The sequence below is a fragment of the Zootoca vivipara genome, chromosome 1 (assembly GCF_965207765.1).
Source record: "Zootoca vivipara chromosome 1, rZooViv2.hap1.1, whole genome shotgun sequence".
NCBI classification, from domain to species: Eukaryota; Metazoa; Chordata; class Lepidosauria; order Squamata; family Lacertidae; genus Zootoca; species Zootoca vivipara.
Genome location: NC_142582.1, coordinates 105,193,047 through 105,218,391, shown reverse-complemented (window position 1 = coordinate 105,218,391; position 25,345 = coordinate 105,193,047). Strand labels below are relative to the sequence as shown.

Genomic DNA, 25,345 nt, shown 5'->3' with positions numbered 1-25,345 from the left:
GACCCTGCTCTCCTTGAAAGCCTCTAGTTCTTGGTGTCTGCAAATGAACTGCTGCAAATGAACCCCACCTGATTAGGGTCAGGCCATCCCGCCAGCAGCCACCACCAGCCGACTTCACAAAGTGTACACAAAACCCTCACGCGCGATAAAACTTAACGGGGCAAGATCCAGAACAAAGCAGAAGGCATGATGGAAGGTGGATAAGTAAAAGTTAACATTTACTGAGAGATACAGGACTATTATGAAGGAGGACATACATGGATGGACATGGTAGTGGAGCCCACGGGGAGGGCACAGGCCCATTTCCCAGCATGCCGAGGGAAAAGAAGGCCCGTTGCCGAACAAGTAACACAATGGAGATAACTGTGGCATATGTATTTTGTAACAAAGAGACCAGAATAACATACATTTCTATGGGATCACATCTAGTGATTATATAAATCCATATAGAGACTGCTGTATAAAAAACAAAACTTTATAAAAATATAAAAAAGTGTAAAAATGTGCATTTTTTAAAAAGCATGGCCTGGACAGCTGGGCTGTAAACATTATACTGAGGGTGTGCTTGTGGGGGGCGCCAGCGCCACAGTGCCACAGGCAGGCCCAGCGATGAGGCAGGACTTGTGTCAAGTGTTTGCCGTTCTTGGTTTCTTTCTGGGGAGAGCACAGAGGGCAGAGGGAGGGTCCCAAAGGAGCAGAGGCTTGCGCAGCTTAGCCTACTTCCAGCTTCCTCCTACCCTAGTTCTTACTAGTGTTCAAACCTTGTGTCCATGTTGATTGCCAACCAGGAGCTGTAGGGAGAGGGATGGCGGGGAAGCCACAGCGCCACCTCCCATCATCCCTACCCCCAAAACATTCCAGATTTGAGATGCTCCGCAATGGGTAGCTGACGGGGCGCTGGGAAATCCTCCTCCTCAGCAGCAGCTGCCACGCCCCCTTGTGTTGAGCCTTACAACTGCAGCCAACTACAGCTCCCCCTCTGAGCGTTTCTGTTGTGGTCGTTCTCCTCCATCCCCTCTATTTGGTTGGCGTGTGCAATCCCCAAGGAAGCTCACTGTGTTCTGGTTGCACCCATCTCGGGTGCGCAGTCCTTCGTACAGTACATGGAAGAGAGACACTCCAAGGTCCCGGGTTTTTTGTCTTTTTTGCCGCCTACGTTCTTTTGGCCCACCAGGCCCCTCTCACTTCTTCTCCAGCTGCTCGAGCAGCGGGTTGGCCTCGTTCTCTGGGGTTTTGACACTGTCTGTCCGCACAATGCAGGTGGGGCGGTGGCGGTTCAGCATCAGGATCAGCTGCTGCCTCTCTTGTTTCAGCTCCTCGATCTGGGCCTTCAGCTCAGCATTCATGAGCTCCAGGCGTTCAGATTCCTAAGCAGAGAAACGGGGGGGGGGGGTGTTAAGTTGCTTGACCGATGCGTTCAGAAGCCCCAGCATCACCTGACACACACACACACACAAAGCACAGAAACTGTCACATGCAGGGATCCTTTCCAGCTTCTTTCTGCAACAACGGGGAGCTGGTGGCCCTGCCAACATTGTCGGACTGCAGTTCCCATCAGCACCAGCCTGCATGACCAACGATCACGGGTGATGGGAGTTGTAGTCCAACAATGACTGCAGGGCTGGACTTGTGAAAGGGTAAAACAGTATTGAGAAATGATCCATAATGTGGGCAAAGGATTTTGGGCATAATATTGAATATGACGCGTGGTTGAAATTATGGAACCAAACTTTAAGATTTACAGCATGTACTGCCTTGAAGGAAAATATATATAAAATGATGTATAGATGGTATTTAACACCAGTTAAATTAGCTAAAATGTATAGAATGAGTGATAAAGCATGCTGGAAATGCAAAGAGAGAGATGGTGAATTTTATCATATGTGGTGGACATGCGATAAGGTAAAAAGATTTTGGGAGATGTTATATAATGAATTGAAAAAGATGTTTAAATATACCTTTCCAAAAAAACCGGAAGCATTTTTGTTAGGAATAATAGGAGGAGAGATTAGAAAAGAAGATCAAGTACTGTTTATGTATGCGACAACCGCGGCTAGGACATTGTTAGCCCAAAAATGGAAACTACAGGAATTACCAACAATCGATGAGTGGCAGATGAAAATGATGGACTATGCTGAACTTGCTAGACTGACTTGCAAGATCCGAGACCAAGGAGAGACGAGGTTTCAAAAGGACTGGAGTAAATATGTGGACTATATGGAGAAAAACTGTAGATCTTTAAAAACACTTGCAGGATTGAAATAAATCCTACGAATTGACTAAAAAAGCTAAAAAGGAACTGCAAAAAACGGAGTTAACAAGAAACCCGCATGAAGGGAGGGGGGAAGTCACAGCTCGGCAGAGCAAGATGTAAGAGGAAAATATAAGATGTGTTGTATAAAATATTGTTTTTTTATTTTAATTTGTTAATTGGAAAATTGAATAAAAATTTATTTGAAAAAAAGAGAGAAATGATCCATAATGAATTGGGAAAAAATGTTTAAAAGTACTTCCCCCCCCCAAAACAACAACAACCCCAGAGTCCTTTCTGTTGGAATTCAGACTGAAATTCCCAGGTGTTAAAAAAAGGTTATTTATGTATGCTACAACTGCAGCCCGTGTTTCGTTAGCCAAAAAATGGAAAACGAGTGAGGTCCCAGCCAAAGAAGAATGGTAACTTAAGTTGACAGAATATGCACAACCTGAAGACTTAACATAGAATAAGAGAACAAGAACAACATACATTTAAAGAAGATTGGAAAACGTTCATTGAATGTATGAGAAATAATTGTGTACAGCTAAAAATGCTGGCAGCATTAAGATAAATTCAACAGTGTAAATAAGTTTTGATTGATGCAATAATGGAATACTGATTGGTATAGTTCTTGTAAAATATGCAGGGATTTATGATATGTAAAATGAACCATGGGAAGAGAAGGAGGGAAGTCATTGATATCTTAAGGATGTAAAATGAGTATTTTAAATTGTTGAATGCATGCCTTAAAGGTAAAGGTAAAGGGACCCCTGACCATTAGGTCCAGTCGTGACTGACTCTGGGGTTGCGCGCTTATCTCACATTATTGGCCGAGGGAGCCGGCGTACAGCTTCCGGGTCATGTGGCCAGCATGACAAAGCCACTTCTGGCAAACCAGAGCAGCACATGGAAACGCCGTTTACCTTCCCGCTGTAATGGTTCCTATTTATCTACTTGCACTTGACATGCTTTCGAACTGCTAGGTTGGCAGGAGCTGGGACCAAACAACGGGAGCTCCCCCCGTCGCGAGGATTCGAACCGCCGACCTTCTGATCGGCAAGTCCTGGGCTCTGTGGTTTAACCCACAGCGCCACCCGCGTCCCTACCCACGTCTACCTTACTGGTGCCCTAATTGTTCACACCTCACGCAGAGGAGTAAAACAAGGGCTTCCAACGAAATGGGATTTCCTCAAGATATTTTTACCCATCTTAAAAGCATGCTCTGGACAAGAGAATGAAGCTATGGAGAGGCAGTGAGAAAATGAGGGAGGAGAGGAGGACGAAGCTACTCACCCGCTGCAGAAATTCTGTCCTCTCCTTCTTCTTGTTCCGACACCGAGCAGCTGCTACTTTGTTTTTCTCTCGGCGCCTTTTCCTCCTTTCTTCTTCTTCATCTAGCTAAAGGGAAAGGCACAGGCACACCGTTACAACCAGACAAAAAAAGTAGAAAAGGCAATGCAACAGCCTCCTTGAAAGAAGCTCGGGACAAAACCTTGGTACATGCCTCTTGCATGTAGCTCTTTGGTTAAGTCCCAGTCCAGGCTTGCAGAACCCTAGCTATAAAACCACGGGGTTGTTCTTCCACAGGGTCCTCTTTTGATACCAGGTCACTGTAGTCTTCCCTGGACTATTTGTTAGGGAAACATTCTTCAAGAGACAAATGAAAGTCCCTGGAAGCTTTAAAGAGGGTTCCAGAGTTTTCTTTAGTGTGTGGAAGTGGCACTCTTGGCTTGATTGGTGTCAGCTGGAGGTGCAAATAAAGGGAGGAAGTTGCAGGCTGCAATTCCAGCACGAGGAAAGCACACACACTGAGTTTATACTGAGCCGGAGAGATATAGAAGGCATGTAAATAGTTTGTATATATTTGCAATAGAAATACTTGCGTGACCAGTCAAGAAATAAAGAAGCTTTTGACTGAGGACTTTTGACTATGGCTACTGTTCTTGTCACCTGCCTCCGGGGGAATTCTCTGCTATAAACAGTAAGACAAGGTCTTCACCGCCTCTATTGCATCTGCAGGAAACAGCAGCAGGAGACTTTTTCAGGTGGTTCGCAGTTTAGTGGAACCACCTGCTCCATCAGGGCCCAGTACAGGCCACATGATCTCCTGCAATGTAAGTCGCTCAGATTTGGGAAGAGGTAGACTCCACCATGGGAGCAGGGCCGGGGCAGGGGAGTACTAGGGTTCTGTCTAGTCAAGTTGCGTGGGATCAATTCCAATCTGTTACCTCCGAGGATGTGGACAGGCTGCTTGGACGAGTGAAACCAACCACCTGTCTCCTTGATCCTTGCCCATCCGGGCTTATAAAAGCTAGCTGGGAAGGGCTGGGCGATGGGCTTCGTGGGTTGGTGAATGCTTCTCTCTATGAGGGAGCCTTCCCAGACCCACTGAAAGAGACGGTTATTAAACCGCTTCTGAAAAAACCATCTTTAGATGCAGCCAATATGGCCAACAATCACCCAGTCTCAAATCTTCCATTCTTGGGCAAGGTGATTGAGCGAGTGGTTGCTGAACAACTCCAGGCACGCCTGGAATAAGTGGACCATTTGGATCCCTTCCAGTTGGGATTCAGGCCTCATCATGGGACTGAAACTGCCCTGGTCGCACTGGTTGATGATCTCCGGTGGGCTAGGGACAAAGGTGAGAGCTGTTTCCTAGTTCTGCTGGATCTCTCAGCGGCTTTTGACACCATCCACCATAACATCCTTCTGGACCGTCTAGAGCAGTGGTTCCCAACAGGTGGTCCGCGGACCCCCAGGGGTCCGCGAGCTATGCCAGAGGGGTCCGCAAGATGCTATTAGAAAAAAATATATATTAAATATATTTCGTATGATAACAGATTTTTTGTTTTGGCCGCTTCCTGCATGAGCAGAGTCTAGCGCAAAACTAGAATTAGATAGAGGCAGTAGTTCTGCTGTATGCCGTTAGGTGGCGCTTTACAAACACTACTGTTTTGCAAAGAGGCAGCGCGCGCATTCTACTAACGCTCACCTCCCCAAGATGCTTTGCGCGCGTCAGCTTCATTTGTGCGCTACTGCGCAGGTACCCTGTCTTCTCCATTCCCCTCCCTCCTCCCTGGCGCGCGCTGCCTCTTTGCAAAACAGTAGTGTAACCAAAGCGTTGTTTTTCGCGGAAGCTACAGTTTGCGTAGTTAAAAATGGACCATTGGTTAAAAAGTGGTTTGTTAAAACGACAAAGGCCTACAGATGAAGAGGAAGATAGTGCATTTGATGTTCAAGCAAGTAAGTCAGTGACTCTCGAACCGATCTTGTCAGTGTCCATTGAACCTAAATCGTAACTGTAAAAAACGTATAAATATAAAATATGAAAAGACTCTTAATTTGGCTCTCACTTTTTAATTTTAGGATTAGGAATTAATGGGGGTCCTTGTCACAATAGCGGCTCGATGAGGGGTCCTCGAGAAAATTTTGTTGGGAACCCCTGGTCTAGAGGGGTTGGGAGCTGGGGGCACTGTCATACAGTGGTTCCGCTCCTTCCTCCTGGGCCGTGTTCAGAAAGTGGTGGTGGGGGATGAGTGTTCAGACCCCTGGGCTCTCACTTGTGGGGAGCCTCAGGGTTCTGTCCTCTCCCTCATGCTTTTTAATATCTACATGCAGCCGCTGGGAGAGATCATCAAGGCGTTTGGGCTGGGTGTTCATCAGTATGTGGATGATACCCAGCTCTACCATTCTTTCAAATCAGAACCAGTGAAGGCGGTGAAGGTCCTGTGTGAGTGCCTGGAGGCGGTTGGAGGATGGATGGCGGCTAACAGATTGAGGTTGAATCCTGACAAGACAGAAGTAACGGTACTGTTTGTGGGGGACAGGAGGAGGGCAGGTGTAGAGGACTCCCTGGTCCTGAATAGGGTAACTGTGTCCCTGAAGGACCAGGTGCAGAGCCTGGGAGTCATTTTGGACTCACAGCTGTCCATGGAGGTGCAGATCAATTCTGTGTCCAGGGCAGCTGTCTATCAGCTCCATCTGGTACGCAGGCTGAGACCCTACCTGCCCGCGGACTGTCTCACCAGAGTGGTGCATGCTCTAGTTATCTCTCACTTGGATTACTGCAATGCGCTCTCCGTGGGGCTACCTTTGAAGGTGACCCAGAAATTACAACTAATTCAGAATGCGGCAGCTAGACTGGTGACTGGGAGCGGCAAATTCATTTTCATTTCAGTTCCAACACTGGTACTTATGGCACTTGCTAATTCGTAAAGTACAAAAAAGAAGTCTTAACCTCCGCTCCTGAACAAAACGTCTATTTGGTATCCAAACTCTTGAGGAAAGAGCAAAGTAATCTACCTTTTTCCTCTGCTAATCAAAAGAATCATACATTACACTAACTGTAAAATAAATAATATTCATATTGTTCATTTTAAACTCTTTGCATCTCCAGCAGGCTAGTCCAAGCTTCCTGAATGGCATCAGTGAAGAGTGGCATCAGCCGGGCTTCTTGTTGGCTTAGGGATGCTCTCTCCAGACTAGAGCATGGAGCCTTTAGAAGCAACAGAAAGTATCCAAGGCTATCAAAAGATTAAGTGATTAAATTTAATTGGCTTAGAAGATAAATACAAACTACACCATTTCCCAAATCCTCAGTGCATGTGCCATTTTGAGGATAACAGAAGAAATGATAGCTCTCTTGAGGGTGAGAAAACTCTTGAGTTGCATAAGTAAAAGCCATCACTAATTACTTGAAAGAAATACCAACCCTCATCTTTTTATAATAACTTACAGGTGTTAGGAGGGAGATTGGGGGTGGGGCTGAAACTAAAAATACCCCTAGCTTGACTAATAAATGGTTAAGCTTGACTAATGATGCAAGCCTATGCACACTTACTTGCGAGTAAATTCCACTGAATGCCGTAGGAATTACATACATGGGATTATCTACAGGGCCATTTTATTATACACATGCTACTCAACCTCCAGTAAGCTTATGGCAACATGCATGGTCTCCCTCTCCCCTCTTTTGTCCTCAAAACAACCCTGTAGGGTAGGTTAGGCTGAGATATACATGACTGGCTGAAGCTCACCAAGTGAACTTAATAGCTGAGAGGAATACATAGGTCTGAAGCACATCTAAAGAATGTGGGTCTCAGTTGCTCAAGTTCAACCCACTAATCATTCTGCCATGCTGGCTCCCTCTAGAGCAGGCATCCCCAAACTTCGGCCCTCCAGATGTTTTGAACTACAATTCCCATCTTCCCCGACCATTGGTCCTGCTAGCTAGGGATCATTGGAGTTGTAGGCCAAAACATCTGGAGGGCCGCAGTTTGGGGGTGCCTGCTCTAGAGCTATTCCGGTGCTACTAGCTTGCTGTCTGAGGAGTTAGTAGAGGTGGTGAGATTTAAATTGGGACTTCCAGGCTCACAGCTCATACTCTTGGCTGTGACATTAGCTCTTTATTGATTAAGGATTTGTTGAGCAATCTGACAATTAATTGCAGAAAGCTGGTAGGATGGAACAATATTTCCTTAAAGCAGTTTTGCAATATCTTGAGAAAGAGGCTGGCTATGTTTGGATTCAACATTAAACCATAAATCACAGTTAAGCAAATTAGGCTCTGCATGCAGCTCGAGGTCTTCTGCTTGCTCTTCCCTTTCTCTAGAAGAGAAAGAAACCATGCCTGGCTCCGCATTATCTTCAAACTAACCACAATCTGAGGCCAAGGTTTGTTCTTGGCTCCATGGTGGTGCTTTGCTGGAAGAAACAAAGGATAATGGCCAATTAAGATGCGGCACCAAGCCAGCCAATCCAGGGCTTGTTTCCCTGCTTGATCGATGGTTTGTTTCCCCACTCGACTTAGGGAGAAGTAAAGTGTGAACTGAATCACAAGCCTGCAGCTCGGGCACACACTAATTTGCTTAACCACAACTTCTGGCTTCTGAATGCAGCCAATGTATGGACCCAAACACACTGAACATGAAATGCAAGATTGTATTAAATAGGTTCACAAGTACCTTTGGAACAAGCCCCCACCTCCACACCCCCACGTTCCCTGTGGCTTTTCATACAAACTTAAGGCCATGTTCATACCACACATTTAAAGCACTATGACCATAGCCACCAAGTCTCCCACTGAAAAATGCGGGATCAGCAGCGCTGCGGCACCGGAAGTTGCTTCTATGCATGTCTGGACATGAGTAGGAGCAACTTCCGGTGCCGGCGCTGCCCGATTTCCAGTGCCCAGACATGGGCAGAGCGGCACCCGAAATGGAGCCTCCCTGCCAGGTAGGAAATCCGGGGGATTTCCGGGATTTTTCTCTATTTGGGATGATAGCGGGAAACGAATTAAAATCCGGGGGTTTCCCGCGAAAAACGGGAGACTTGGCAGCTATGACTATGACACCACTTTAAACAGTCATGGCTTCCCTCAAGGAATTCTGGGAGCTGTAATTTGCAAAGGTACTGAGACCCCTATTCTCCTCACAGAGCTACAATTCACAGAGCTCTCTGGGAAGAGGGATTGATTGTTAAACCAACAAGTTCATTAATCAGTTGGTTGTTAGCAGGGAGTGGTAGTCAGATGAATGTACAGTAGCCTTCCTAATGTTTATCCAGGACGGGGATAAGATGGAAATTGTAGCCAGGTTTCTGAAGCACGGAATGAGGATCCATGAATGTTATACAAGAATATTTTAAATGTTAAATGCCAATTTTCACATGTGATTTTATTGCACTGAACTTTTAGGAATTTTGTCTATATGCCAATAAAGGTTTGAGATTGAGATGAGTACAATTAAAAAAGTAAACATCATAAAATTCATAGCTTCTTGTATAAAAAGAACAGTCAGTATAAAAACAGCAGTCAGTGGTGCCCCAGTTTCCATTGGCCGACACCTCAACAATAACAAGAAAAAGGGAAAAAAAGAAAGGTTTAACAAAACTAGAGGTGTGCAGCACACACACTTGCAAAATCAGCAGCTATGTTTGCTTTCAAAGTTGTACTAGGAGCTAGAGTTACAGTTCATGGTAGCTGACTTTTTCGATTCTAATTTTGTTGTGTGTGTGTGTGTGTGTGTGTGTGTGTGTGTGTGTGGAAAGGCCTGTGAACACCATTCCTTATGGACAGCACAAAGGAATTAGCATACAGAAACAGGCCCTTTTTGAAACTCACCTCACTTTTCACTGGCTGGGGCCTCTTGCCCAGTTTCACCTCCAGGAAATGTAGTGGCGAAATCATGGCCCCGATGTTGCGAATGTCAGCATACTTCAGCTCTTCCGCTGTCAAGGTGGTACCAGGCAGCCCCGTCAAGGGGCCAAGGCCAGGCAGAGCGCCAGCTGTGAGGGATGGATCTGGAATCTGCCCGGGCATCATAGCAGGCTATGCAATCCCACAGCCTGGAGAAGAGAAAGAGAAAACCGCACGTCACTATGGGAATCTGAGCAATGATAATCCAAAAAGGCAAAACAAATAATTCTGAAATCTTAAGGAAAGAGAGTGTAGATGAGGAACAGCATGATTTGTCTGTCTCTGCTTAAATATCTGGTATCAGGAAATGCAAACTATACCACACTGGAATCCTTGCACACAATGTGGCAGAGACATCTTCCTAGAATGTCACCCAGAAACTCTGGAGGAAAATCAAGGATAGAGAACCTTTGGCACTCCAGGTGTTGATGAACTACAACTCCCATCCTCCCTAGCCATTGGCCATGTTTGCTGGAGCTGGTGGGAGTTGTAGCTCAGCAACATTTTGGAGGACCAAAGATTCCCCACCCCTGATCTAGAGGAACATGAAGAATTCCTACCTGCCTCACAGGGAAATAGCTACAAAAAGAAAACATTTTATCAAGGTAATCTAACATGCAATGTCAGGAAAATTAGATATTTGCATATGTTTACGTAAGGCAAGAAGCCTTTATCACTGCTAAGTAAAGGGTGAAGAAGGTCAGTGGACAGAAAAAAAGAGGTAATTATTGACTCCTATGCCAAAGGGCAATAAAAGCAGCTTTATGAAGTTAACGCTTTAACAGACAGGAGGCAATGATTGTCTAATGCAGAACTCAGCAATAATTATGAGCTTAAGGAGGAAGGCAGAATGGCAAGAAAGAAGTTAGCCAGTTAGTTACACAGATTGCTTAAGACTAGGAAGTACTGTGTCTCTCTAGATAAAACCCGTAAGACAAATGATCAACCTGAATGCAAATGGTAAATATAAGGGTGTCACCACAGAAACAAAAAAAATCTTTCCCATATATCCTAATTGGCTACGTTGCTGAGAGCAGCCCTCCACAGGAAGATTAGTGATCATTTCTCACAAAATACCACCTTAGATAACTTAGGCTAAAAACCTACAATGAAAACAGGAAGTGAAATAAAAATTAACTTCATGGCTAGGAATAGTGATTCTATGTGGAGACTGAGAAAAGATCTCCATATAAGAAAATGAAAGGGAACAACTAACTTTCCACATGGAGTAAAAGATAAGAAACACAGAGTGATGTATTTCTTCTTTAGAAAGAAGAAAATTAGTCTGAAATTAAGAAAGAGGCCTGCTGACTGGCCGAAAGCATCACAGGATCTACTTGATAAAAATTAATTGCCATTAATGCCATTTGATGTGACTGAGAATACATGCAACACTTTATAAAGAACATAGAAGAGGTAAGAAAAGTCAAATTTTAAGGGTTGCCACTGGACACTACATATAAATAGCATTTCATAGAACCTCAGGACACCGGGCAGAATCCAGCAAAAAATTAAGCACAAAGCACACTGATGTGCCATTAGTTTCAATACAGCTCAGGTCAACATACCTCCAGAGTTAAGCACACAAACAACATAATCCTATTTACTGGAAATAATGCGCAACTACCGTAGGTACTTAAAAGATTTGGGGCACAGGGCCATAAAGTACAAAATTGCATATGCCCATTTAGAAATGATTACTGGAATTGAAATTTTCACAGAAGGCAAACCAAATCTGTCCACCCAATTAACCTCAAATCAAGTATTTTTTTATCAATGAATTTTCAACCCTCCACCCCAAATCAGTAGCTCCTTTTCAATTAGAATTTACAATGATTACAAACAGGTTTGAGAAAAATGCAGGGTGGATGATAGAAGTAATCAAAGCCTCTTCACAAACACGCTAGTCTAAAAATGGCTTTTACGCCAAAATGGAGATTCAAAAAATTTGACAGCACACTAATCTAAGTTAAATAAGCCAAGGTCCAATGGGGGGGGGGAATGTCCAACCCTAATTAATCACTTACACAGATCCAACTCCAAAATTCAATCAATTCCCCTACAGTTAATTACCCCCATTCAATCTTCATTAACCCTATTAATTAGATTCAAAATAAAACAAAACAATTGTATAATTCTGTTTGAGCGGGGGATTTCTTACTCTGAGATGAGGTTCAAGATGGCAGCCACCAGGTGGAGGTGGTCCTTCTCATTTTTTAAATAAATAATTAACTGAAGTGTCAGTTAACAGACTATTCCCAGGGTCACGGCAAGTTGTAAATTTTTAAGGCTCACTTTCTTTCTATGCTTGTAAGGTGTTTTAAACATTGTTTTTAACATTGCGTTTTCATTGTTGTAATGTGCCCTGCTACTTTAGGATGGAGGGGTGCAAATGAATAACAATAAGTTGATTAATTCATAGATAATTTAAAATCAATACTTTATTGACTAAAAAGCTGTTATCAGTCACTAGATCTAATGCAGCTGTCTCAGCGCAATTCTCTGCATTCACGTTCCATGGTGTTCAAATACAGCTTGCTCCCATGCAGAGGTGGGCCGGCCCATTTTGCTACCTGAGGCAGAACGGGAAGGTGCTGCCCCCCCCCCAAAGCCTCACTTTCTAGGGTCCTGCAACAGCGGCAGGCTTCCTATGAGATTGCATGAGATCTTCCGGAGATCTTGCAGGATCTCACCAGAAGCTGCTGCCACCGTTTTTGCCTCGCTTCTCCAGCAGCCACAGCAAGGGCACCCATGAGTGTGCTATTCTGTGGGATTCTGCTATCTGAGGAGGCTGCCTCTGCTTGCTTTATAGGTAAGCTGGCCCTGAGTTTAGGATTATAGCCTCAGCTTCTTCTTATTATCAACTGTGTTCATGATAAATACACTTTTGCCCTCTAGAAACATAGCTGCCAAGTTTTCCCTTTTCTCGCGAGGAAGCCTATTCAGCATAAGGGAAAATCCCTTTAAAAAAAGGGATAACTTGGCAGCTATGTCTAGAAATCAGGCAATTACTAATTCTACAGACACCACCATGGGTGTCATATTGCCGCCATTCATATTTTGGAATTATCTTCGTATTCCCCAGAACACAAAGTTTAGCCATTTTTGAAGGGTTTTTTGGGAGGAGAGGGGTTCCCCCACTTCCTCACATTTGTGTTCTTGTAGCCTTTTAAAAAAAATAAAAAACTTTTTTAACTTGGGGAAACCTGCTACCTCTCTGATAGCAATCAAACTTGTCTTTAGTCAACAGTGTGATGCAGCAGCTAAAAAAGCCAATGCAATTCTGGGCTGCATCAATAGGAGTATCGCATCTAGATCAAGGGAAGTAATAGTACCACTGTATTCTGCTCTGGTCAGACCTCACCTGGAGTACTGTGTCCAGTTCTGGGCACCACAGTTCAAGAAGGATACTGACAAGCTGGAACGTGTCCAGAGGAGGGCAACCAGAATGGTCAAAGGCCTGGAAACAATGCCTTATGAGGAACGGCTTAGGGAGCTGGATATGTTTAGCCTGGAGAAGAGAAGGTTAAGGGGTGATATGATAGCCATGTTCAAATATATAAAAGGATGTCATATAGAGGAGGGAGAAAGGTTGTTTTCTGCTGCTCCAGAGAAGCGGGCACGGAGCAATGGATTCAAACTACAGTACAAGAAAGAAGATTCCACCTAAACATTAGGAAGAACTTCCTGACAGTAAGAGCTGTTTGGCAGTGGAATTTGCTACCAAGGAGGGTGGTGGAGTCTCCTTCTTTGGAAGTCTTTAAGCCGAGGCTTGACAGCCATCTGTCAGGAATGCTTTGATGGTGTTTCCTGCTTGGCAGGGGGTTAGACTGGATGGCCCTTGTGATCTCTTCCAACTCTATGATTCTATGATTTATCCAGAATCATGCAGGTGATCTCCTCCCTCCCCTGTGTGCTACTACATGCAGTTTACAAACCCCGCCGTTTCTCTTTGAACTCTATATATGAGATTTGCGCTTCTGTGGAGGCTAAGCGCACATACAGGGCACAGACTGGATTAAGATGTTATGGGCTGGATACAGCTAGTGGGGTCCTGCTAGCTAAAGCCCAAACAAGGATTTCGCAACAGGGCTTTCCCCCAATTCTCCTCCTCCTGCCCCCTGCCAAGTTGGTGGGGCGAGGTAGGTGGGTTGGAAAACCCCAGAACAATGGCAGTAGGGGGGCGTGGAGGCATAAGGCAGGGATGTTGACAGTAGGTGGAGCCAGAACCAATGGCAAGCAGACCTAAACCCAAGGACAGACAAAGTCAACTAATTCTGGTTCCAAAGGGCTCGTTCAGATTTCCTTTTGCGCTGTGCTTTCCAGGCACAAGTACGCACTCTAAAGCTATGTGTCCAAGCGTGTGTCTTTGTTGTTGTTGTTGTTTCCTGGTACTTTCCTTGGGAAAGTCCACGTTTTACCGCTGGATTGCAAACGGCAATCCACGGGAAACCCTATTTGCTGTTTCCTTCGATTTAGCAGTGAAACTGTTGCTTTTCCCAGGGAAGGCACCGAGCCGAAAATCAGATACGGAGCTTTAAAGTGCGGGCCTGTGCCTAGAAACAAAGGGAAGTCTGGATGGGCCCGCATTTGACTAGGTTTGTCCCAATCCTCCTCTCAGCAGAGTTCTACAAAAGCAACATGGAGGCCAAGGAGCCATGGTGGACGGGGGTTGGCTGAGCTTGGTGGGGCAGTGCCCCACTTGCCCAATAGGCCCGTCTCCATTGAGGAGTCTTCCCTTATGCTCCCTCAGGATAGAATTGTGCTGTTTTGCCACGTTAGCGAAATCGGGAGGAGATAGGATTTGCAGTAAGCTAACCTTTCCACTAAAGTAAGGCAAGGGGAGAGAACGCTGTACTTGAATTCTGGGCCTGTTCAGAACTCCTTAAACATATTGTTAACATCTCACGTTTCTTACAGAGAAACTTGCAAAAAATTGCAGGGGTGGGGGGATGATTATGACCAGAGTCTCAGCTACATTAGTTTTTTAAAAAAAACCCCAGCGTTTTGAATGCGTTATAAACATGCAACACCAGGTGGTGCTGGAGAGCAAAAATAATAATTCTCTGTGGTTTTCCATAGCATGTGTGAGCGCAGCGCCTCCTCTGTGACAGCATGTTTTTTTCTTTTGTTATAACACTTTAATTTCTGACTTATAGCAGGCTTTACCTGTATGTAGACCCACCCCAGGTTTCAGGGCATTTTTGTTATCTGCCTAGAACATAGCTGTCAAGTTTTCCCTTTTCTCGCGAGGAAGCCTATTCAGCATAAGGGAATTTCACTTTAAAAAAGGGAGAACTTGACAGCTATGGCCTAGAAACATCAAGCCCTTAATTAATTATGTGGTAAAACACGGAAGGGGGGTGGAATGCATGTGTGACTCTTTCCTGCCAGCTGAAATGCAGGCCCTGTTTCCTGTAGTGTAGAGGGAAACTGAGAATCTTGATTTGCCTCAGATTGTCTGTTCACTTTCGCTAGGTTGGCAAGACAGACAGACAGACAGACAGACAGACAGACAGACAGACAGACAGACAGACACACACACACACACACACACACACACACACACAAAGTATCTCACAACCTGCCATACTGGCAATTTCAAATAACTTAAAAGTAATTAAAATGTGTGGGGAAAAGAAAATCTGGCCATAAAGGTGGTCCAGAGTTAATTCACAGTACATTGCTTCTGCCATATGGAAGGCAGTTATTGATATTAGCCCACTTACATCTTGGTTTGTATAGCATGAAGCCTGCTAAGGACAGTAGGAAAGTGTCATATATCAGGCCAGTCTAGCTGTTCATCTTGCCTGCTTGTGACCGGCAACAGCTCTCTAGGATCTGAAGGAAAAGAAGGTCTTTCACGTCACCTGCTAGTCAGGGCCGGCTCAATACATTTTGTCGCCTGAAGCAAATCACAAGATGGCGCCCCTCTCCCTGCCAGGGAAGAAGCAGTAAGGGAAGAGCTACATTGGGAACAAGGAGGGAATAAAAATCTACCTTGCCTCATGGGTGGGTCAGCTCTGTTGCCAGTCGATCCTTTCAAATGTGATGCCCAGGATTGGAGCTGGTGTCTCCTAACAGCAAGGCATGTGCTCTACCACATATTCAGTGACAGAACACCTCCTTTGCATGCAAAATGTCTCAAAAGTTCAATCCCCAGCATCTCCGGGTAAGATTGCGAAAGACTTGAGAACGACTGCCAGTCAGTGTTGACGATATGGAACTAGATGGACTCGGTATAAGGGCAGCTTTCTACGCAATCCCTATGGGATGGCAGCTAATTTAAAACACATCAGAAGTCTGCCTGTGCTTTTCTTACCAAAACTGCCTTTTAAAACCTCTTCATGAGGCCCTGGATTCCAGAATGCATTCCTGCTGTGGAAATGCCATTTTAAAAAGTGGTTTGGAATGGAAATAGAGAGGCGGGTTCACCTCATGCCTTCCTTTCAGTTGTGTCCCTCTCCACCTTTACAGCAATCTGGCACCAGATTCCTTTCTGACACATGGACCTGTGGCTGTCATGTCTATTTTGGCCCCAAGAGGATCATCACACGCACCTCTGATAGAAAAACCCATTTTGGAGACAACAAGTCTTTTAATAGAGTATTGCCCACAAACAGAATCATCTGGAGGCAGAAAAATATGAGTATCCCCTTTCCAGGTTAGAATTTATTCTGGAAGTGAATGGTAACTTTTCCAGTGTGCAAGAAGGAAATTTTAATTTAAATACTCTCATATATATTTTTAAGTGGCCTCTGTTATTGCTGAATTATTAATGGTATTTTTATGCCACCCTTTCTCATAATTGAGCTCAGGGCAGATGGAACCTCAGAACTTCCAAGTCGCCTAGGTTTCAGAAAAGATTTTGTTGCTCACCTTGCTAACTCAGGCCTAATTCTGAGTTGAGGAACCTGTTGACCTCTAGATGGAAGTTGGGAGTCCAAAATCATCTGGATGGCCACAGGCTCCCCCATGCCTTCTGTAGAACATTTTCACACATTGGAGCAACAAGCACACATTCCTATTAGAGCACATGCACGATCTACCTCACCCCTCTTCTCTATTGGAAGAGAGAATGGTTGCACAAATGTCTGAAGCCACCAGAACCAGCCCTCCACATTGGCCAGGTCTATGTGTACAATGGAGGGGAGAACATGCCTGCCTGCAAAGAGGCACTGTGAGTGTTCTTCAAACTGGGGTCCTCGGCTGTTGCTGGACTACAACTCCCATCGTCCCTAGCTAGCTGGACCAGTCGTCAGGGATGATGGGAGTTGTAGTCCAACAACAGCTGCGGACCCAAGTTTGAGAAATATTGATAGACCTTAGTTTAATTTTCAGTGTTCATCAACTGCTTTCTACCTCATCTGCATCCAAAGAAAGAGGTCCTTGCCTACCAAGCTTCATGCCAAATAAATCTGGGGCTGGCTCAGAGGTTTTCTGTTCATTGCTAAGGCAGGGGTGGATACTTATAGCAGATTAGGAGGTGGAGCCAATATTCACTCCAAGGTTTACAGGCTTCAGACCCAACTGCAACTTAAGGAAACATGCTCATAGGTACAGAAAGCCCCCAGGTTTCAGATCCTACCACCATTGCTGCCATGACATACAAAACCTTAATGCAGTCTTCTTGCCTATAGGAGTTCTCCAAGGCCATTCCTTGTATCTAGAGCACAGCCAGCATTGCACAATGTCCTTGTCATACACCTTCCCAGGCTCCCTAAACCCTCGCAAGGTCTCACTGCCAACACCTGGAGCCTCCTAGTCTTCCTTGCTGTGGTTGCCTGTTCATCTGGCATCTCCGAGAATGAAAGCAGGGACAAGAGTGAGGCAACTGGAACAACTACATTCTCCTCTTGTCTTGCACTTTCCCAGCCTCTGCAAGGGCCCAGTTGGAGAGGGCAAGCAAGTGGGCAGTGGTGATACCGGCAAGAAGGAAGCATCTGGGGACATTTCCCTAAGAGCCATCTGAACCCTGGAGTCAAAAGTAATGTAGAGGACGTTTCTTCAAAGCCTTTTAGTTAAATGGTTGGAAACAAGTTACTTCTAGACTTACTAGACTTACTTACTAGACTTACTTGAAGTTGAACACATTAACAGAAGAAGAAGAACCTGCTAGATCAGGCCAATGGCCCATCTAAACCAGCATCCTCTTCTCACGGTGGCCAACTAGATGCCTGTGGGAAGCAGGACCTGAGTGCAAGAGCACTCTCCCCTCCTATGGTTTCCAGGAACTGGTATTCAGAAGCATGATTGCATGACTACATGATTGCCCTGTCCAGCCATCATAGCTAGTTGCCATCAATCACCTTCTTCTTGAATCCTGACAAGAAAGAAGTACTGGCGGGTGTGGGGGACTCCCTGGTCCTGAATGTGCCCTTGAAGGACCAGGTGCGCAGCCTGGGAGTCATTTTAGACTCACAGCTGTCCATGGAGGCACAGGTTAATTCTGTATCCAGGGCGGCTGTTTATCAGCTCCATCTGGTACGCAGGCTGTATCACAAGAGTGGTGCATGCTCTAGTTATCTCCCGCTTGGACTACTGCAATGCGCTCTACGTGGCGCTACCTTTGAAGGTGACCCGGAAACTGCAATTAATCCAGAATGTGGCAGCTAGACTGGTGACTGGGAGCGGCCGCTGAGACCACATAACACCGGTCCTAAGAGATCTACATTGGCTCCCAGTACGTTTCCGAGCACAATTCAAAGTTTTGGTGCTGACCTTTAAATCCCTAAACGGCCTCGGTCCTATATACCTGAAGGAGCGTCTCCACCCCCATTGCTCAGCCCGGACCCTGAGATCCAGAGCCGAGGGCCTTCTGGCGGTTCCCTCACTGCGAGAAGCAAAGCTACAGGGAATCAGGCAGAGGGCCTTCTCGGTAGTGGCGCCCGCCCTGTGGAATGCCCTCCAATCGGAGGTCAAGGAGATAAACAACTACCTGACATTTAGAAAACACCTAAAGGCAGCCCTGTTTAGGGAAGTTTTTCATCTGTGATATTTTAATGTATTTTGGTATTTGTTGGAAGCCGCCCAGAGTGGCGGGGGAGACCCAGCCAGATGGGTGGGGTATAAATAATAATTAATAATAATAATTTGTCTAATCCTCTTTTAAAGCCATCTAAGTTGGTGGCCATGACAGGCTCCTGCAGAAGCGAGTTCCATAGTTTAACCATGTGCTGTGTAAAGAAGTACTTTCTCGCATCTGCCTTGAAACTTCCAACATTCAGCATCATTATTTAAGCATCAGCAAATATACCAGCTCAGCCTAGGATGCCAGCAAAGGAGGAAGGAGGACGAAATCCTGGGTGGAGAACCAGGTTGTCTCTTCTGCAGGTAGTGCCATCTTACTTGAGCTAAGACCATTGTGATGTGGACCATATTGCAATGAGGAAGTTGCAAGCATTTGTGAAAGGGATGAGATATTCCCTGCGGGCAATAGCAGCATAAAATGTCAGAGGTTACAGGGCAAAAGGCAGCCAATTTGCATTTCATTTCTCCAGGAATTTCGTTAAACCCTCCAGTGCACGCCAAGTAATCCCCAGACAGCCAACTGTTGCCCCTCGCAAAAAAAAGGGGGGGAGCGGATTTGGACTGCAAGCCCTATGTCCTGTCTCCCCCACCCACGCAAATGGGCATTTTAAACTGTCAGAAACTACACAAAGAATCTGACATCCTAACAACTGGTATCCCAGACGCCCCCACAGGCTCACAGAGTCCCAGTGGAGATCTCTGGCAAAAGCCTGCAGATAATTTTCATGCAGGCTTCAAGAAACAAGTTGAAAAATTCCTAGCCTGACTCAGTGAAGCATTTGTCTCTGCTAAGCTCTCCAAGCCCCAACACACACACGCACACACTGAGAGAGTTTGGCAGTGGTTGTGTTCCAGGGCTGGTAATACAAGCCATGAAGCAAGCTGCCAAGACAAGCAACAGAATGAGCCAGGCCCCGTTTCATTGGCCACCATACGTTGCATATGGCCCTGGAACCAGCCAAGAGAGTGTTCTCACCCACCTTGAGGGCATAGGAGACCCTGTGTTTTCAAATACACCTCCACAGGGCCTTCATTAAAAGGAAAATGGAAACATAATGTGGCTCTTGCTTGCTCTTTTCTCTCTCTCTTTCTCTCTTGGTATTTCTCCTTCCTCTCAATTTGATCTCCAACCTATTTCTCTACAACCAGAGGCAGGGAGTGGAGGAAAGAGAGAGCTGCTGTATGGAGTGGAGCAGAGGATTGCGGCTTGAATTCCCACTTTATGCCCAACTGCTAAAGCGAGCTGAAGACTGCCTCTGCTTGTTTAAGACGCAAGAGACTCCTTTCCTTTGCAGGTTTAAGAGAACTGGAAGAAGAAGGAACATCCATGGACTAAGCACATTTGCAACACCAATCCCCTGGGTAGCAAAACTACAAGAGCTCAGATGGAGCGGAGATCAGTTTATTTTGCATTATCACATTGCACAGACCAATGAAGTGAAGAAGAAAACAAGCTGTCTGCAGAAGAGAACCATCACTCCATGTTGCAAAACAGAATGAAAATCCCTTGGTCCCAGTCGTCAACCAAAAAAACATACTGCAGTACTTAAGAGAGCCTCTCTCCAACCTGGTGCCCTCCAGATGGAACGACTGCACTCCCATCCTCTGACTATTGGTCATACTGGTCTGAGATGGAAGTCCAAGTCAGCAGGCTGGGGAAGGTTGTCCTAAGCCAAAATTATGCACTTGTTATTATTATTTCCCATTTGTGGATCTGGGCCCTATATGCATCTCAATGCATTCAGAATCATCAGCAAGACTGCTCTATGTGCATAAAAACCTTGCTGACTCAGAATCTCCTTTAAAGCATAAGAAACAATTTCCTGGGTCATATCAAAAGGTCCATCTAGTTCATTCAGTTTTTCTGTAGCAGCCAGTGAAACACTGACACTGAAAACTGGCTGTCCCAGGAAGATGTGCCTCATGCAAGTCTGCAAAACCATAACCTATATGCCCTCCTTAACATGCCAGAGAAGGCGTGGCTAAAGTAACAGACGTGCCCAAAGCTGTGAAACTTGCAAGCTTGAGAAATTGCTTTTGTAGCTCCTCTAGGCAGGGCCTAATCCTACTGCCTCAGATTAAGTAACAGCGGGGCACCCAAGGATGGCCCAGCCCCAGAGGCAAAACATCTACTCACACTATCCATTCAGCTTCACACAGATAGGCGAATAGAGGGGGGTGACTGTGCCTCATGGCAGAAGCCGATAATAGGAACACACAACAACAGTGACAACAGAACTGTACAGGACAGCAGGCACTTCTACACTGCTCCTGATTATATGGCCAGTGTCCCTGGCTTACCCTTCCCTATCTACAGCCCCCTGGGCAAATTCAACATGCTCATTGTTTGAAGTCTTTCCCATACTGTTGTGGGAACAGAAAAGCTGCCACCAAGCCCATCAAAACTGTCCACACTCATGTCTGTTTTCCCTGCCTGTTGGAGCCAGCCTACAGAGCCCACCTTTATCGAAGGCTCCTGGGGAAACTGCTGGGGGAGTGAGGGCCTGGTGTGCTTCTCTGGCATCTTAGTAAAGAGTGTGGCTTGGGACAGGGCAGACAAAGCAGAGCAAAAAATCAGAAGGAAGGAGAGAGGTGAGAGATGTGGGGATGCAGATGGGTGGGGAAAAGAGGAGGGGCAGCAGAAAGTGACAGCAAATAAACTGTGGTTGTGCAGAATAAGAGAGGGCTCCCCACATTAAGGGTGCAAGAGAGACAGGGGAGACAAAAAAGGGATTAACAGCAACTATGTTAAAAAGGAAACATTAAAACTGCACCAAAAATACTTTTTTCTACAGTGTGGCTGTCTTCACTTAGTTAACATCAAGCAGCTCTTGAAGTAAGCCATGTTGCACCCACCAGACACCTTTGACCTGGGGCGCCTTATGCATGCATGTACACATGATCAAGCATGCACACCCACACACCCCATGCCCTCTTCTTGCAGCACACTCTATTCCAGGGATGAGGAAGTTTGATCCTCCACAGATTGGGCTACAGCACCCTTTATCCCTGGCCACTGACCACACTGGCTGGGGCTGATAAGACTTGGGAGTCAAACAACATGTGATTCTTAATCTCTGGGTTATGGGTTCGAGCCCCACATTGGGCAAAAAGATTCCTGCACTGCAGAGGGTTGGGACTCGATGTCGAATGGGGGTCCCTTCCAACTCTACAATTCTATGATTCTATAACACGCGGAGGGCCAGTTTCCCTAGCCATGCTCCAGTCCAGCCTTTCCCAACCTGGTAGCCTCCATACATTTTGGACCGCAACTCCCATCATCTGGAGGGCTCTGGGTTGGGAAAGCCTGCTCCAATCTACCAACTGATTATTTTAAGATGCTCCTACATAGGCCTTGGTGCTTCAAGTTTTATTAGTCTACCTTCAGGTCCTTTTCCAGCCCAAGATTCTGGGTCACAATGAGGTGCTAGGAGAGCACCCCATGGGCACCCGAAGGAGAAGCCAGCAAGGGAGAAAACTTCCGACGGATCCTTGCGCTTCCTACACAAGCATCCATGCTGTAATAACTCCGCATCAATTAATCCAGAGTAACTACAGCCCCGTGGTTCTGCCTTCAATCACGAAAGCCATCAGATCATGTTACAATAATTCCCCAATTGACCCACAGAATGCCCTGGAGCTGCAGGGAAGTCCCGCTCTTTAGTCACCCGGACTATCAGAAGGGCAGGACGGCCAAAGGCTGCGGTAAGGCTCGCGCAATCCGGTAACGAAAGGACCCCGGCCGATGCGTAAAGGGCTGCGACCCCCGGGAGAAGCTTGCGCTCCACGCGCGCTGCGTTCCGGAGCAGAGGCAGGCCCAGCCGGATCTGCCCAAAGTCAGGTCCGAGGCGCCGCCTCCGAGAGAGAGCTCCCGCGGTCCCCAACCCCCGCGCCCGCCCGCCCGCCCGCCCGCTCCATCTCCGTACCCACCGAGCTGACGGCAAAGGTGCCCCCGGGGCCCGGCTGCAGCGGGAGGCGGGTTGCGCGCTCAGCTCCCCTGCAGCCGCCCAGCTCCGGGAGCGGCTGTCGGCCTGTCTCTGCAGGCCCGTCGTGCCGAGCGCAGTCCGGTCCCGGGAGGTGTCTCCGCGGCCCCGGGGACGCCTGGGCGGCTGCAGCCCCCGCCGCCGTCACTGCCAGTCGACTCTCTCCCTCGCCGTCCCTCCCGCAGGCTCTGTCGGACGGCTGGGTGGGTTGCATCAGCCCCAGTTATATAGCGGCCCCTGGGCTGCGGGGAGGGGTCGGGAATGCGGAACCGGCCGGGCTGCCAGCTCCAGACGTCAAGGTGGGAGGAGAAGAGGGGACCGCAGAGGAGGAGAGCGCAGGCCGGGGGGGGCGGGACCACTTGCACGGGCAGCGCGCGGAGGATCGCTCGCCTGTTCCCGCCGCCTCCGACTGTCCTCTTTGCAGAAGGCAAGAGGCCGGATCTCAGCCCCGGAACCCGTTTTCAGAGCCGGGGATCAGCGGCGCAGACGCAAGCCAAGGCATACATAATGCGAGTGGGCGACTCTGAGCATGTGCAGAATGCCTGCCTGCAACTTTTCGTTGCGTAACATAGCTGGGGAAAGGCTGCGAGAGGGCTTCCAGGTCAGAGGGCGTGACTTCCAGGCGGGCTTCAACCCCAGCATCTCCTTCCCTTTTTTTTTTTTTTTTAGAAAGAAAGCGCGGGGCTGGGGAAGGGGCGGCCGGGGAGCTTCACTAGTGGCTCTTGATGATGATGCAGCGCAAGTCTTCGTCTTCATGGTATGGATGACAGCACGGAGGTGGTTCGCCATCCAACCAGAAAGCACAACACGCAGTTCTGAGCGCCGGTGTGATGCCAGGAGACACGCGCAGCCAAGGGATAGAAAAAAGATATATGTCCTACAGGGCATGTCCAAAGCAAGATGCTACACAGATCAGGGATAGGGAACCTGTCGCCTTCCATCTATTGTTGGATGGCAACTGCCATCAGCCCCTGCCAGTACTGCCTAAGAATTGTAGTTCAATGTCTGAACAGCCAGAGGTTCTGTACCCTGTTATAGATGATAACCAGCCTCCTGGTGTGCTTTGAGAGCAAAGAGATCAGGAATCTGCAGTAGTAGTTGTTGTTTTTTTAAAAAAGTTTTTGTTGAGTTTTAAACAAATAACTAACACGTATGTGAACAACCATGTAAAGTTGAATATAGGAATATGCAGTTCTGGTTCCATGTCTAGGCCAGCGTTTCTCAACCGCTGTTCCGCGGCACACTAGTGTGCCGCGAGACGCTGGCTGGTGTGCCGCGACGTGCGGCGACGAGAAGGGCAATTTGCATTGTCACGTGCCTGGCGGCCGCCAATACACAACACTGACCCGCCGGAAAGGAAGCCGGCCGGGTCACGACGCGGGGTGAGCGCAGCTCTCAACAGCCACCACCACGGGAGGGTGGTTTTAGACAAACTTAAAGAAGCTGGCTGGATGAGCTCAACCTGAAACTTGCTGAGCAAAGGATTGTGCTGGCAGAGAAATCAGCGGCTTGTGAAGCCTTATTACAGGAGATTGCAACCAACACAGCAATTGGCAAGTGTTTCTTACAGTCATAATTATATAGTCAATATAGGGTGGCACAGAGTTAAATTTTTTAACTTTTTTAATGGTGGTGTGCCTCATGATTTTTTTCATGGAACAAGTGTGCCTTGGCCCAAAAAAGGTTGAGAAACACTGGTCTAGGCTATGGTAGGTCCCTGCACCTTTCAACACACTTTTAATATCCAACAATCTACATGCATAGGGGACTTGCAATGTATTTAAATTTATGGTGACTTATCTCAAGAGCAAGCCTGCTGAATCAGGGCAAAGGCCCACCTCGGCCAGTCTCCTGTTCTCACAGTGGCCCACCAAATGCTGTGGAGTTCCTCACAATCCCTTGTAGATTTAACCACTTTGAAGAACTTGGTATCATCAGTAAACTTGGCTGCCTCACTGCTCACCCTTAACTCTCTAGATGATGGTTACCAGCATGGATCCCAATAATGATCCTTAGGAGACTCTACTTTCTACCAGCCATTAGCAGAACAGTCCATTTATTCTTCCTCTCTTCTTCCTGTTCCTTAACCATAAGAGGACCTCTACTTATACCATGACTGCTAAGCTTATTCAGTATATTCAGTAGTACTCAAGAGAACAGGATGCTGGAGGTACTTTATCAGAAGCATTTTGAATGCCTATGGGCTTCCCCAGACAGCCTGCCTACTGAGCATTCATATTGACTTGCTTGCACAAAGCTTACACAAAGATTAGACTATGGTGAGTCTTTATGGAGCATTTTTTCTGATTTGTTTGTGGGCAGGTTACACAACAACCAACATTTATCCCAATTTGCTTGTGTGATATTTGTTCATCTTCCCATTAATCATTCATCCACCCCACAGCTTTCAATGCATTTCCCTGTCACTTTCCTAGTTGCAAAAGGCACTTTTAAAAATGGATAATTAATTGCACACATTTAAATTTCTGGCATGCACTTGAATCCCTCCCCCAAAATACTAGCATTCTAGAGGAAACTTAAGTACACATAGTCAACTGGATCACCTCTGTATGTTTGTTGACACTCTAAAAAACAACAACCCTCTAAGGCAGGCATCCCCAAACTTCGGCCCTCCAGATGTTTTGGACTACAATTCCCATCTTCCCCAACCACTGGTCCTGTTAGCTAGGGGTCATGGGAGTTGTAGGCCAAAACATCTGGAGGGCCGCAGTTTGAGGATGCCTGCTCTAAGGCTAAAAAAAAAACACCCTCAAAAAGATTAGTGAGACAAAACATACCCTTGCAGAAACCACACTGGTTCTGCTTCAGCAAGACTTATTCTTCTGCATGTTTGGTAATCCTTTAGCAATGCTTTCCACTAGT

The 25,345-nt window shown here is 46.6% G+C and overlaps 1 protein-coding gene across 1 annotated transcript; it reads right to left on the bottom strand.

Annotated features, from left to right (window-relative positions):
- Nucleotides 1-201: 201 nt before the first annotated feature.
- JDP2 (Jun dimerization protein 2) lies at nucleotides 202-22,977 on the bottom strand. Its single transcript, XM_035108255.3, has 4 exons — nucleotides 22,410-22,977; nucleotides 9,375-9,598; nucleotides 3,548-3,652; nucleotides 202-1,367 (listed from the first exon to the last, which is right to left on the bottom strand). Exons 2-4 carry the CDS (start codon nucleotides 9,573-9,575, stop codon nucleotides 1,182-1,184), a joined length of 492 nt encoding a protein of 163 aa, XP_034964146.1. The 5' UTR covers nucleotides 9,576-9,598; nucleotides 22,410-22,977; the 3' UTR covers nucleotides 202-1,181.
- Nucleotides 22,978-25,345: the final 2,368 nt, after the last annotated feature.

Excerpts from the sequence above, each read along its gene's own strand:
- JDP2 (XM_035108255.3), bottom strand. The coding sequence starts at position 9,575 with ATGATGCCCGGGCAGATTCCAGATCCATCCCTCACAGCTGGCGCTCTG. Across the intron at positions 3,653-9,374 it reads CCCAGCCAGTGAAAAGTGAG|CTAGATGAAGAAGAAGAAAG; the intron begins GTGAGTTTCAAA and ends CTTTCCCTTTAG. Across the intron at positions 1,368-3,547 it reads GGACAGAATTTCTGCAGCGG|GAATCTGAACGCCTGGAGCT; the intron begins GTGAGTAGCTTC and ends TTCTCTGCTTAG.